Source organism: Leucoraja erinacea, chromosome 31, assembly GCF_028641065.1.
Source record: "Leucoraja erinacea ecotype New England chromosome 31, Leri_hhj_1, whole genome shotgun sequence".
In the NCBI taxonomy this organism is placed as follows: domain Eukaryota; kingdom Metazoa; phylum Chordata; class Chondrichthyes; order Rajiformes; family Rajidae; genus Leucoraja; species Leucoraja erinaceus.
The window spans coordinates 15106701-15121665 of NC_073407.1; the positions used below are offsets into that span (position 1 = coordinate 15106701).

General features: G+C 39.8%; 1 protein-coding gene across 7 annotated transcripts in view; it reads left to right on the forward strand.

The window, feature by feature from the left end:
* LOC129711975 (kynurenine--oxoglutarate transaminase 3-like) overlaps positions 1-14965 on the forward strand; it is a 31019-nt gene that overhangs the window by 1062 nt on the left and 14992 nt on the right. For 4 of the 7 annotated variants that reach the window (XM_055660059.1, XM_055660058.1, XM_055660063.1 and 1 more), the window contains exons 2-8: positions 1888-2029; positions 3375-3433; positions 4281-4422; positions 5327-5476; positions 8213-8299; positions 9463-9588; positions 14578-14698. In XM_055660059.1, coding sequence (XP_055516034.1) covers positions 1958-2029; positions 3375-3433; positions 4281-4422; positions 5327-5476; positions 8213-8299; positions 9463-9588; positions 14578-14698 — 757 coding nt within the window. In that variant the 5' untranslated portion in view covers positions 1888-1957. The remainder of the gene's footprint in view (positions 1-1887; positions 2030-3374; positions 3434-4280; positions 4423-5326; positions 5477-8212; positions 8300-9462; positions 9589-14577; positions 14699-14965) is intronic. The other 3 variants (XM_055660061.1, XM_055660062.1, XM_055660060.1) reach the window with 1 other exon arrangement.

Consider the following 14965-nt stretch of genomic DNA (forward strand, 5'->3'; position numbering starts at 1 on the left):
ATTGCAAGAAGAATGTGAAGGCTTTGGAAAGTGTGCAGAGGATGTTTATCAGAATGAAGGTTGGATAAACTTGAACTGTTTTCTCGAATGCCAGAAGCTTCAGGGAGACCTGATAGAAATATATAAAATTATGAGAGGCATAGACAGGATAGAAAGTCAATTTTTACCTCAAAATGGAAAAAAGCAAATACTAGCGGGTGTAGCTTTAAGGTGAGAGAGAAGTTTAAAGGAGATGTGCGGGTCAAATATATTACAGAAGGTGGAGAATGCTTGGAATGTGCTCCCACTGACGCTATTTAGGCAAATAGGAAATTGAAGAGATTTTTAGATAGGCATATGGATGCACAAGGAATGGAAGTACATTGGTCATATGCAGGCCGGTAAGATTTGGTCTTGGCATCGTGTTCAACACAGACATCGTGGGCCAAAGGGCCTGTTCCAGTCCTATGTTCTATACCAAGATAGAGGTGTGATCAAATTTAAACGTATACTGAAGTCCATAAAGGATAGAAAGGAAAAGGCTGGAAAAGAAAAGATTGCATGTTAAACCATATTGATGATGCCAGGGATAATGCATTTAGCAAAAGCTAATCTGATCCAAGGCAAATGTTGGTCATATAATACATATTTAAACAAGTGAAACGTGTGATGGAGAGGACAAATAGAAAACAGCTATTTTTTTTTGTCAGTGGAAGCTACTTGATATGAAAGCCATTTTTCCTGGGCAAAAACTTAAATTTCATGAAGTTCATTTTCTGATGTATTAATTAATAAATGGTGAATATCAAACATCTTGGAATAATCTGTCATGATGGGCATTACTCACATATGCTTCTTAACTTTCAATATTGGCAAGCCATCTTGGGTTGAAAAGTGCAGCAAGACACTGCTGTTATTACCCACTTTTATAGCCAGTTACTTGACATTCCAGTCAATTTTCTTGTTGCTGTCAAGTTGCTGTTAGTGTCTTTTTAGCTGTCCATCCTAATTTTAAGATGATGAATGGGAATTCAATGTAGGGCACTTTTGAATTGTTAATGCACCTTCTATGGGATAAACTCACTAAGATTTCAAGATTATGGTTTTTGATCTATGAAAACAATATCGTAAATTCCCAAATTTATGTAATGGATAGAAGAACATGTTATTATTGTCGTAGCACCTAATATGTAACCTTACACCTACCCCATCATCTACCAATCCATATAAGGATATAGATGTGAAGCGTTCACAGCTGAAAGTAATTTTTGACTGGTGTTAAGCTGTTTTATATATATTCTAATTTATTCAGAATAAGTGTATGGACATTTGTTCAGGCTCTGCTGACTAAAATGAGATGTAAAGCAATTTATTTTCCTTGTTATACTAAAGTCACACTGCAAAACATGAATACATTAAACATTTTGCATTTATTAAATAAAACACCCCCAAAGTACTGGAGGAACTCAGCAAGTCAGGCAGTTTCTGTGGAGGGAAACGGTCAGATGACGTTTCAGATTGCGATCCTACCAAAGCGCATTGTTATTTGCTTGGGACTCCAGTATGTCTAGTCTAATGTGCCTTCATCTTGCACTTATCAAAGGTGCTTTTAACGCATAGATCCTGCCCAGTGTGCCCCTTCCAAACATCCTGCTAAACAGGCTTTGGAACAATGAATGGAGTAGAACGGCTCTCCTGGTCCTGTCATTCATCCCACCAGCTTCTGTACTCAACCTTCTGCCCGATCCAACAATATTCCACCACCAGGCACATATTCCCCTCCCTTTTCAGAATTTTGAAGGTATCGCTCATTTTGTAACACCCTGGTCTCTTTTGTCCTGTCTACAACTACTGCTTTTTTTTCATTTTCTGTAACTATTTAGCATATTGTACTTTCAATTTTGGCAGATGATGTTCAGACGATGCAAGGATTGTAAGGGTATCTTTCTGGTTCCTATTTACCCAGAAGATAGCAGATATGCTGAGAGCCCCAGCGCACTTGGTCATCAGAAATAACACTTTGATCAACAACATTTTAAATAGTCAAAAGGTGAATAATGCGCTTTGTGTAATAACTCTTTGTGCGATGATGAATCAACTGGCTGTAAAGGAAGGAAGACGTTTCTATAAATGTAGTGACTAATGTTAAGGAACCTGGCAGATATTTTTGTTTAGAACTTGCCTTTAGGAACCTGAAAATAATTACTGATAAATTTGTTAGCTTAAAGAGGAATGTTAGGAATTCTCTCTCAAACTTCCTCCCTTTCATGATGGTAAAGATTAATGGTTAGGTAGTTATGGTTAAATGTCTCCAAGCCAAGGGCTACCAACAGGGATTTTAAAACAAATATGTGCATGACAATTCATGCAAGTTTCACAGAATTGCAACAACTAGCTGTTCCTTTGAAGAAAATAACATATAAGGTGCATCAGAAAAAATTGTCCTGTTGACATTACCTGACAAATTATTTGCCCATTTTTTCTCTAGTTTATGTTCTTTATGTCTCAACTTCAGCTTAGATATTCTGCATTGACATTCTTCTCCACGGTTACTGTCACGATATCTTCCTGGTATCCCTAAAATACTTTGTCCGTTTGCTAAGAATGTTATTGTTCCGTTTCAGTACATACGACAATTAAAAATTCTTGGCTCTTGATTTTCTTCTTGTATTGTGGTGAGCTATGAGGTTGATATCAACAGACTTCAAGAGGATGTAAACAGCAGATGGAATGTATCAGGCAACAGCGGAAATTTAACTGATATGAAGTGTTCATTTTCGGACAAATCCAGAGAGACAATTTAATCTGGAGGATTCAATTCTAAAATAACTGCAGGAGTTGAGGCAGCTGGGGGTGTATGTGCACTAATCACTGAAAGTTTGTGTAGATTTAGAAAGCAGTTAAGAAAGCACCCACATCCAAGACTAGTGGGGTCAGAGTTCAAGAAAAAGGTAGTGTGATGACCTTTTGTAAGATATTCAGCTGCATTTCGTAAATCCATCCTCCCATATTAGTCGATCTCTCGGTTACTGCTTTTGTCATTTATTAATCTGTATCCATAGGCATCTTGGTGAGCTTATCTAACTTGCAGCCTTACTGTACTGGCTGCCTTATTTCTGTCAAATACATCGCTTGACTATTTACTACTAGTTCATTTTCCACTGGCATGCTTACTTTGCATATTTATTGATGTGTTTTGCTCACCTTTCTCAGTATCAACTATTATTCTGCTTGTTTGTGGAATGTTGCTTGCTTTATCAGATGTCTTTAGTTTTTCACTAAAGCGTTATGAATGTGCACAAGGTACAACCTTTAAATGGCACGTACCTAATCATAATTATTTGATTTCAATCTATTTGATTACTGCAAATAAAATACAGTTGCCTTTTTTTCAGGTAAAGATGTCCCACCACAAATCTTCTCGCAGAATTGAAGGATTGGACAAGAATGTTTGGTAAGTTGATTTGTAGTTTATGGGGATGATTTATTGACTACATATAGGGATGTTAACAAACCTTGTCTGCTGCTAGAATTCAGTGAATAGAATATCATGTGAAAACACACTTCAATATTTGCTCTGACAATGGCAAGATTCCTCTCAAAGTGAGACGAAGTCATAGAATTATATAGCACAGAAACAGACCATTCGGCCCAACATATGTGCTGACCAAGATGCCCATCTAAGCATCTATTTGACCCATATCCCTCTTTCCTGTCCAAATGTCTTTTAAATGTCATTATCGTACCTTCCTCAAGTACTTCCTCTCATAGCTTGTTTGATATACCCACTCAGAATGGAAAAAGCTACCCCTCGGGTTCCTATTAAACTTTCCCTTTCATCTTAAACCTATGTTCTCTAGTTCTTAATTCCCCTACCTTTAGAAAAAGACTCTGCTTTCACTCCATCTAATCCCCTCGTGATTTTATACAATTTGATAAGATCACCCCTCGCCCTCCTACGCCCCAAGGAATAAAGTCCTCGTCTGCCCAACTCCCTCGTGTCTCAGTATTTGAGCCTTTCGACCAGGTACAAATGCAGTTAATCCTGTTGTCCAATTTAAGGAACAAGTTGGGTTTCCCAAGACCATTCTTAAACCCATTAGTAATCAATGGTAAATTGACTCATAATTTTCTGTAGTTCGTTCAACAATTGATCAATTGTCAGAGATGCCTAATGTGAGTGACTTGCTCTTCCCCCCCCCCCCCCCTCATGAAGCAGGTATTTTTGCACAACGCCTGGGGTAAGGTATGAAAATTACTTAAAACGATATCTGATGTGCATTTGTTTCCAACATTTTTAGGGTGGAATTTACTCAGCTTGCTGCTGACTATTCTGCTGTCAACCTGGGACAGGGATTTCCTGACTTCTCGCCTCCAAATTTTGTAAAAGAAGCTTACATAAAGGCCATCAATGGTGGTCTGAACCAGTATACCAGGGCTTTTGTGAGTATTTGTGGAGCAATACTCCAGTAAATATTTCGTGCATTGGACAGTTATTTTGAAGAGCTGCTTTGTACCACATTTTGAAATGGCCATATATTGTAAAAAAGAATGATTCTACAAGGTGTTATTTATGTTTCAGTGATACAACCATTTTCGTGCTCAGGGTTGAGCAATGCAATGCCCAGTTCTGAACTGTGGATGGGGGAGGGAGTCTGCCGTGTTTCTACTTCTGATTATTATCCTTTCCCCAGAAAGTGTGTGTACGGCATAGCAAAACAGAACATGGATTTGCAGTTTGGTTTAGATCCTAATCTGTTACAGTTGACCATCATGCCTTCTATTTTCTGGGACCTCATTTATGCTTGCACAGTGGGCGATCGTTTTGTGAATACCATTGGGGTATAGGCTGAAAAACAATGCTTGGAGGTAGAGATTGTGGTGTTGACGATGGTAACTAATTTGATAGAAATTTAAGAGCAGGCAGATGTGAACTTAGTCATATCTGAATTTAAATGAAACTAAACATCTATGAAACCAAAATTGTAAAACCCTCTTGATCCATTGTCTTTCTAGGCAGACATTGTATGCCTGATAAAGTCCTCAGATGTTGAGTTGCAGTTTCCTCTGAAGTTATTTCAGAAATTATGAAATTAAAATCAACTAGTGATAAGTAACAAATACTTTTCCTTTAGAGTTGCTCGTGTCCTGAACAAATTAAACAATTAAGACTCTTGGTCACAAATTATAGCCCCAATTTTTTTTAAATCATATTGATAAAATCATATTATCTTTTGTGAAGCAATGATTATGTAGATTAATGCTAGATCTTTTCATTCGTAGATTCAATTAAAAATATCACACCTTGTAACTTATTCTCTTTTGTTTGTTTCTCTGTACTTTTCAGGGTCACCCACCGCTGGTGAAAATTCTGGCAAAGTTTTTTGGGAAATTAATGAGCCAAGACATTGATCCATTCAATGAGGTGCTTGTGACAATTGGGGCATACGAGGCCCTATTCTGTTTCTTTCAGGCCATGGTTGATGATGGGGATGAAGTAGGTGAATACTGTTGATGCTCTCAGAAAAGTTAAGACGTGATAATTCCAAACTCATCAGCTCTTCCAAACCCACTACCTGCTCCCTCGACCCTCTCCCCACTCCTCTGCTGAAGTCCTGCCTCCCCGTTCTCTGCCCCTACCTCACTAATCTCTTCAACTCCTCATTGTCCCAAGGAATTGTCCCCTCCGATTTCAAAACTGCTGCTGTCACACCAATCTTAAAGAAACCTGGTCTTGATCCCTCCTCTCTCATTAACTCCCGCCCAATCTCAAATCTCCCCTTTCTTTCAAAAACCCTGGAGCGTATCATTGTGTCACAACTTCATTCCCACCTCCTTGCGTATAACCTATTCGAACCCCTCCAATCTGGCTTTCGCCCCCTCCATAGCACAGAAACTGCTCTCCTCAAAGTCATCAACGACCTCCTCACCTCTGCTGACACTGGTTCCCTCAACATCCTCATCCTCCTCGACCTGAGTGCAGCCTTCGATACAGTGAACCATAACATCCTGCTTACCAGACTTGGGGACCTTGGCATTGAAGGCTCTGCACTCAGCTGGCTCTGTTCCTACCTTTCCAACAGATCCCACTTCATCTCTCTCCACAACCACACCTCTGCTACAGCCACAGTCACTCAAGGCGTTCCCCAAGGCTCCGTACTCGGCCCCCTCCTCTTCATCATCTACATCCTCCCCCTTGGTCAGATACGCCGCCACTTCAACCTGGACTTCCTCTGTTACGCTGATAACACCCAGATCTACCTCGGCACCAAACCCCCCCACAACCCCCCCCCTCCCATATCAACTCCTGTTTGTCAGCTATAAAAACCTGGATGCAACATAACTTCCTCAAACTCAACAGCGATAAAACAGAATTCCTCCTCATAGGCTCCAAATCCACACTCAGCAAAATCAATAACCCCACTCTCACCATCGACGGCACCACTATCTCCCCAGGCCCACAACCTTGGCGTGATCTTTGATTCCACCCTCTCCCTTGAGCCTCACATCCGCCATGTCAATAAAACCTCCTTCTTTCACCTCTGCAACATCGCCAAAATCAGACCCTCTCTCACACCTCCCGCTGCTGAAAGACTCACCCATGCCTTCATCTCCTCCCGACTGGACTACTGCAACTCACTTCTCCTTGGCATCAGCTCCACCTACATCAACCGCCCAACTCAGAACCGCCCGACTCATCACCCACACCAAATCCTGGCATCACATCACTCCAGTCCTCAAACAACTTCACTGGCTTCCCATCTCCCACCAGATCACCTACAAAATCCTGGTCCTCACCTACAAAGCCCTCCACCATCTGGCCCCCCCATATCTCACTGACCTCCTCTTCCCCCTACCAACCCTCATGGTCTCTCAGATCCACATCAGCCGGTCTCCTCTCCATCCACAAAAATCCAACCTCCGCAGTTTTGGGGACAGAGCCTTCTCCAGGGCAGCTCCCAGGCTCTGGAACTCCCTCCCCCAACTGATCCGCAATTCCGTGTCCCTCACCATCTTCCAGTCCCGCCTCAAGACCCATCTCTGCCTATCCTTAGCCCCACGTCCCCCTCCCTTTTCATCTGTGCTTGAATTGCCTCATATTGTGTTTTGAATTGAATTCTGTCTTTAATTTGTGCACTAGTCATGTCTCTACTATTTATTTCATTCCACTTACATGTTTTTCCTCTACTTGCTAAATTTTTGTAAGGTGTCCTTGAAACTCTTGAAAGGCGCCCATAAATAAAATTTATTATTATTATTATTGTTAGAAATGTTAGTTTTCAATATTAAACTACTCCAAGCTTTTAATAATTAAAAAAAAAATCCAATGAGATTGTAACCGAGTCAATTTAGTTCATTATATATTTGTAGGTTTCAAGGCTGTTGTTATAAAGGTGTAATGGAACCTATGTAAAAACTGTATACCTTGTAATCAGTATGCACAGTAATTTTTTTTTTTTTTTAACTAAAAAAAATCGTACTTTTTAAAAACGTTTTTAAACATCATGGGGAGACTTCATTGAGGGATCCTTTGGAGCTTGATCCTGTGTGGGCCTTGTCGCTGTATTCTACCAATTCAATAAATACTCCTGTTGAATGCACAGCTCATATCAGAATTAACATAAAAAAAATGATGCAGATAGCAATGAATGAAGCCTACAGTTTTAAAATCAATTAGTAGGTTCTATACTTCTTCAATCTTGATGATTTTTCTGGAAGAATAATTTTTCCTGTGTGGACTTCATTTTTGAGCCCGAACAACAGTTGATAACATTTATATGTGGAATTTTAAGCTGTTTTGGTTTATGATTGGAAGCCTTTAGTTTCTCAGGACGTCAGTTTCAACAAAAAAAACTTATGTACAATTGATAGCTTGTTAAAATTGACTTCCGTTTGTTAGATTTTGACAAGGTATTTTCAACCTACCTTTCATAATATTTGTTAATATATAAAGGTACTTCAGAATGAGCAATGCATAGAGTTAAAAACATTCCCACACAACACTGCAACAAACAAGTAACAAGCGAAAATCCCAAGTTTTCTTCTGAAGTTCTTTAAGTATCTCATTTAGTGTGGAGTGTCGCTCAAGCAAACAGTCAAGAAGTATCAGATTTATTGCCTACCTGTTTCTTTATAAACTGATCTTGCAATTAGCTGCTTAGCGTTAATGTAAAGTGAAGCATTTAGCCAGGGTTCCTATTTATGATTGAAATCTTTTTTTGTTTCGTTATAGGTGATTATCATTGAGCCTTATTTTGATTGTTACGAGCCCATGGTTCGAATGGCAGGTGGGCAGCCAGTGTTTATTTCACTGCGTCCGGTGAGTCTCTGGGGCCAAACAAAATGACATTTGTTTTATTACTGGGTTTGCATTGTGGAGTTTAAAATTAGAATATTTAAATTTTAAAGAAAATTTCTTCTATGTAAAGATATTTTACCATCGTATACCAGGATTGGAAATGTGAGCTGATTCTAGAGTTAGTGAGAACATGACAAAAGATCCTGTCACACTTTTCTGTTGTATTAAAATATGCACTCTGACAGACGTAACTCTTTTTTTTAAACCCTTATCAGCAACCAAGTTTATTTGCAAAATTATGTTTAAAGTTCTGTAATGTTTAAAATTTAAGACCAAAATATATTATCCGGACACATATTCAACAGCTCTGTGCAGAATAAGTATTTACATTGCTTTCGTACTTTGAGATTGTCTTCAGGTCATAGAGCTGTATAACATGAAAACAAGCCCTTTGACCCACCTTGTCCATGCTAATCAAGATGGTATACTGGGCTAGTCCCATTTTCCTGCATGTGGCCTACAGTGCTCTAAACCCATCCTATCTATATATCTGTCCAAATGTCCTTTAAAAGTCATAATTGTATCTGCTTCTGTAGTTTCCTCTAGCTGCTCATTCTAGATACGGACTACTTTCGGAGTGAAACAGTTGCCCTGAGATCTCTCTTAAATTTCTCCCTTATTGCCTTGGCCTACACCCTCTAGATTTAGAATCCTCTATCCAGGGGAGATAGGCTGAGCAATCTCTGTATGATCTTGTGCACCCTTGCCTTTCATGATCTTGTATACCCTTATAAGGTCACCCCTCAGACCCCTACACCCCACAGAAAAAAAATCAACCTATAACTCAAGACTGCTATCAACAGTAACACCCTGCTGAATCCCTTTTATGCCCTTTCCAACAAAACCATATCCTTCCTATAGATTAAAATCACATGTTTGATTAATTTAGTGTATGAATGACTGGCCTAGTCATGGGTATCATATCAAGTTCTACCCTTGAACACGAATGTTACTTTACATTATTGAATACTCACTTGCCTTCTTTTGTAACTTCTGTAAAATTATTTTCTGAATAGCAGCAGAAGTAGCTGCAGGAATGAACTAATATCTGTGTAACTCGATAAGAGAAGCAAAGTATTCCCGTTATCCAAACACATTTTGGAGGTTACCTATTGTTCTTTCAGAAACCAGTATTTGGAAGGTTAATGACTAGTGCCGACTGGGTATTGGATCCTGTTGAATTAGCAAATAAATTCAACAAACGTACTAAAGCGATTGTCATCAACACTCCAAACAACCCTCTTGGCAAGGTAAGACTGTGTAATTATTGATAATCCACTTCTAAATACTAGACTTAAAATATTTAGTTAATGTTTATTATGAAATTCTTCTTCTGTGCAACTACACGCAAGGAGAAAATAATGTGAGGTCAGCAAGGTTGGAGGAATGGTGGGGTGGGGTGGGGTGGGGGGGGGGGGGGGGGGGGGGTTGAGGGTGCAGGTGTAACTGAATCAAGATAGGAGGAAATTATGACAATTGGGGAAGAATGAAGGTTTAGCTTCCTGACAACTGATGTGGCAGAATTTACATGGGTGCTGTTTGGAATGATCCATTTGCAGAAGGTAGTTGTGGTGACCAGAATATTGAATTATATTAACAATGCTGTTCTATTGATGGGAGAGGACTGCTGGTCTTCAGAATAGACCAATTGGCTGTGGAGAAAAACTAGTTTCACAACGTGATGAAGTTCAATGAAATCTGAAAGAGAGACACAAGCTTCTCCTATGCATTCCGCTTACTGAATGAAACAAACCGCTTCTATGAGGTTTTAGTTGAACACTTTTCTACTGAGCCATGTCCACGTCCACTTTGCATTTTAAGCACTGGAAAAAGATTCTCATGAAAACTTAACATCTGTGGTTCAAAATGATTTTCTGCTCTGCTGTCAGGAGTGCTAACAAAATTATAATTACTAATATGTTTACAATGAGCATCACTTGGTAGACAATCTATAATTTTCTTTTAGCTTTGATAAACCAAAGTCTTTCCCCACATGACATCTGCTGTTATTGTGCTAGTAACACTACTGGTTCTGGTAATTCTGGTTTGGTTTGGACTGATAGTTTGACAAAATGTAGGTGGAACATTGCATTTAGATGTAGCAGGGCTGGGTTTTGGGTGAATGTAAAGGAGACCTAATGGATATTGTCTGGAAATTTAATGAGCATTTCTAAAGCCGATGTGAGGTTTTATTTTATCCTATTTTGCCTTCTAGACTGCTTGAAAATGGCTGATACTTCAAAACAATCTAGTCTGCAAGCAATCATTGTAAATAATTATTTTGTGAATGCAGTTAGCTGAAAGTTTAGAACACAGCACCATCTGCAGGTGGAGGAGTATTATAATGAAAATTGCCATTAAATGTTCCTGACTAAAGTGAATTCGGAAGTGTGATTTCCCTAGAGGTCAATATTGTGATCATTGCTTACCTTGTAATGCCTATGTGATTTTGATTCAAGAAGGACAGCTTTGAAGGCATTTGATATTCTTACTTTCATTTGCGCGTAGTTAAATAATAAAGACATAGTGGGATAAGGGCCCAATGCAGGCAAATGAGAATGGCATATAGGCATTGTAGTTGGTATGAACAAATTGGGCCACAAATGATCCAATACCTGGCAACATAGTAGATAAGCAGACTTCAAGCAGTGCCTTGATTTTTCTTAAAAGTACTCTCTACTTTCTAACAAATTCTGAGCTACGTGTATGTGTCAGTGTAACTAGGCCACCTGAAATGAAGAAAGAGGTAGATGGCCATATGTAAGTGATGTAGAGTCATAATCATACATTGCAAAAACAAACCTGTTTTCCCAGTTTGTCCATGCTGACCAAGATGCCCATCTAAACTAATCCCGTAAACTAATAGCATTTGGCCCATGTCCCTCGAAACCATGTACCTGTCGAATTGTCTTTTAGATGTTGTTATTGTACCTCCCTCAACTACTTCCTCATAGAGATTGTTCCATATGCCCACTACTCTGTGGAAGAAGTTTGATGATTGATTCCAAGACCTTTGATACATGGCCTGTATCTCTATATTGAAGTGGAATGCTGTGACCTACGCACTGTTTTCAATGATTATTGCTCCAATCAATTTGAGAATCAAGCAAGTAGAAACTCAATATTTATCAACATGCCTCTTCCATTTTGATTTTTTACTTGACTGGGAACATTATCACCCCAAAAACTTCCAAGCCACTTTTGGTTTAAATGGTGGCAACAAACCCATTCCCCAAATGACAAAACAATTCATCTCAATATTTAAGTATCTTCCAATTTTAATTTGACAGGTAAAGGATGGCAAAGATTGCTTCATGGGCCAATAAATGGTGTACAGCACTATTACTCGAGTTCTCCAACTGAGCAGTGTGTCCTTCTGCACACCATGCCTATGCTTATACTGTATACACTAATCCCATTTACCTGCATTAATACCATGTCCCTCGATGCTCTGTGAATTGAAGTGCCTGCCCAAGTGTCTTTTAAAAGTTGTTAATGTTCCTGCCTCCACCATCCCCTGTGGCAGCTCATTCAAGATTCCAGCTTCCAATTAAAAAATGTACCCCCTGATCTCCTTTAAACCTCCTCCCTCACACCATGAACCTATATCCTCTAGTTTTAGGCACCCATGCCATGAAAAGTGAACATTGGGTATCTCTTCTATCTATGCCCCTCATATTTAATATATTTCTATCATACCACTTAGTCTCCTCTGCTTGAGAGAAAACAGACCTAGCCTGTAAAATCTTTCTTAATAATTCAAACCAGGCAACATTCTTGTGAATCTTTTCTACACATTCTCTAGCTTGATCACATCCTTCTTGTGTGGCGACCAGCATTCTCCTTCCGCTCTCCGCTCCTTCAACGTCAGCAGTGAGATGCTGCAGATGTTCTACCAATCAGTGGTAGTCAGTGCCAGCTTCTTCACTGTCGTGTGCTGAGGCAGAAGGCGAAGGCTGCGGACGCCAATAGGATCAACAAACTCATCAGGAAGCCTGGATCCGTCCTGGGGGCTGAGTTGGATTCATGTGAGGTGGTCTTGGAGGGGAGGATGCTCCTCAAACTGTGGAGCATCCTGGACAATACAGCTCACACCCTCCATGACACGCTAGTCAACCTGAAGAGTACCTTCAACAACAGACTGGTTCCACCAAGGTGCAGGACAGAACGCCACAGGAGATCCTTCTTCCCTGTGGCTATCAAACATTAGAACTCCTCCCCCCTTCTGTCGTGAAGTAGACTGAGACTGACTCTCCTCCCCACCTCCTCAATCTTTGCACATCCCCAAAACCTTTCGACTCGTCACTTTAATTTTATGTTTCACGGAATTTTGTGTTTTTTCCCCTCCTGGGATAAATGAAGTTCTACCGTATCATATCGTAATATTCCAAGTGCAACCTAACCAACGTTTTGTACAACTGTAACATGATACCCAACTCCTCACCACCTATATACTTCACTTTAGTTTAGAGATAAAGCGCGGAAAGAGGCTCTTCGGGGGAGAACGTTCAAGCTACAAGCTTCGTACAGACAGCACCCAGTAGTCAGGATCTAACTCGGGTCTCCAGCACTGCAAGCGCTGTATGGCAGCAATTTTACCACTGTACCACCATGCCACCCTTCAATTAACGTTTACAGGGAACTATGTACCATCAAGCTTGCCGTTACTTCAGCCCCTTTTTCTACTTCATCTGCACAAACCTCCCTTGCACCCCTTTAAAATGTTCTCCCTACAATCATCATCCACACCTCACCCTACCCAACATACACCATTCCAAAATCAACCCTAAGAAATATTGGGATTTTTGTCACAATTCATTTGAACAGTTATTTAGCTCAACTGCGATGAAGAATTTTGTCTCTGGTTCAATGATCAATGGTGGTTTGTTTGTATATAAACGCACAGTGAAATTCTTTTTTTGCAAACAGCTCAGTGAAGTATTGCCATACCTAAGCACAATCCCTGATTAGCAAAGTGTACGGAAATAGTCCACTGAGACCGCATACAAGAGGCGCCAATTTTGGCGCCATTTTCAGGTCCAGTCCACGCTCTTGATCTTATGAGCGGCACTAATTCCTACTGCCAAATGCTTGAAAATATTAAGCAAAGGGTATGTTCATATCACATTTGTCTTTAAAACACGTCTAAAATGTTTGACCACAATGCTGATAGTATTGAATAGTATTCAATACTATCAGCATAGTATTGAATAGTATTCAAAATAGTATTCAAAAAAGCTGGAGAAACTAGCGAAGGAAATAGGCAACGTTTCGGGCCGAAACCCTTCTTCAGACTGAAGACTTCGGTCTGAAGAAGAGTTTCGGCCCGAAACGTTGCCTATTTCCTTCACTCCATAGATGCTGCTGCACCCGCTGAGTTTCTCCAGCTTTTTTGTGTACCTTCGATTCTCCAGCATCTGCAGTTCCTTCTTAAACACTTCAAAATAGTATTGATGTTTGTGGAATAGAAATGTGGCACTAAATTGTTTTTATCACAATAATAACAAAAATACAAACAAGTACCAAATTTACTTGGTCTTCATCAGTCTGAGACAAACGGGGTGGTTCCTGGATGGCAGCTTGCAAGTCAAGCAATTCCTTTCTGCCTGTTTCAGTGGTTCAAGATATTAAGATATTAAGCCCTGAGACTGCTAGAGGACACGAGATTCATCTGACTCGCCCAGTGAAACTGATCAAAACATCTCCTTGCTGTTTGAGATACCTTGTTGTGGGGGAAACAACTGCTGCATTTAATTACATCACGTGGTATTTTGCCATTCATCCTCGGTAAAGCTCTTGGGGATGTTCCTAAGACATGCTGAGGTATTCTGCAAATACAGACTATATTTTAATTCGGTGACATGTTCTATTATTACCCAGGCCTTTTAGCCATGAAATACAATGGTAAGAAACATTCTTTTCTCCATGAAAATGAAGGTTGGAGATTGTATTTGATAAAACATTGTTGCTGGGGTCCAAACAATTGTAATCTGTGTGATCAGGCTCATTCAGAATGAGAAAAGATGTGAAAACAACATGTTCTGCTTTGTGACTGACATTCCACTCTAATGAGTAAAAGGAAGTGGGTCAGTTCCGTGACCTGACTGAAAAGAGGAGCCACAAGAAAGATGAAAGAATGATTAACCCAGTGGGACAGAACACAAAGAAAGGAAGTTTAGGTTGGTTTCCATTTGCTTCAAACGTATTACTCAACAGTTCTTTATTTTAACCAAATTTAGGTCTTGAAATGTGAAGAATTGCAGGTGATCGCAGAGCTCTGTGTAAAACACAATGCCTTGTGTATTAGTGATGAGGTGTATGAATGGCTCGTGTATGATGCAAATGAACACAAGCGAATTGGTAAGAAAGCACGTGTGTAACTGCAGGTATTAATAGTTTCAGAAAATAAGTAATGTTTAAATTGGGTTTACTTATAATTGAACTGGTTTCTATTATAGAACATAGAACAGTACATCACAATGGACAGCCCCATGGCCCACAAAGTTTATGCTGAACATGATTCCAAGTTGAGCTAATCTCCTATGCTTGCATTTCCGTGTAAACGCCTCTTAAAAGCCACTATCCTGTCTCCCTCCACCTCCACTCGTGATAGTGCCTTCCTCTGTA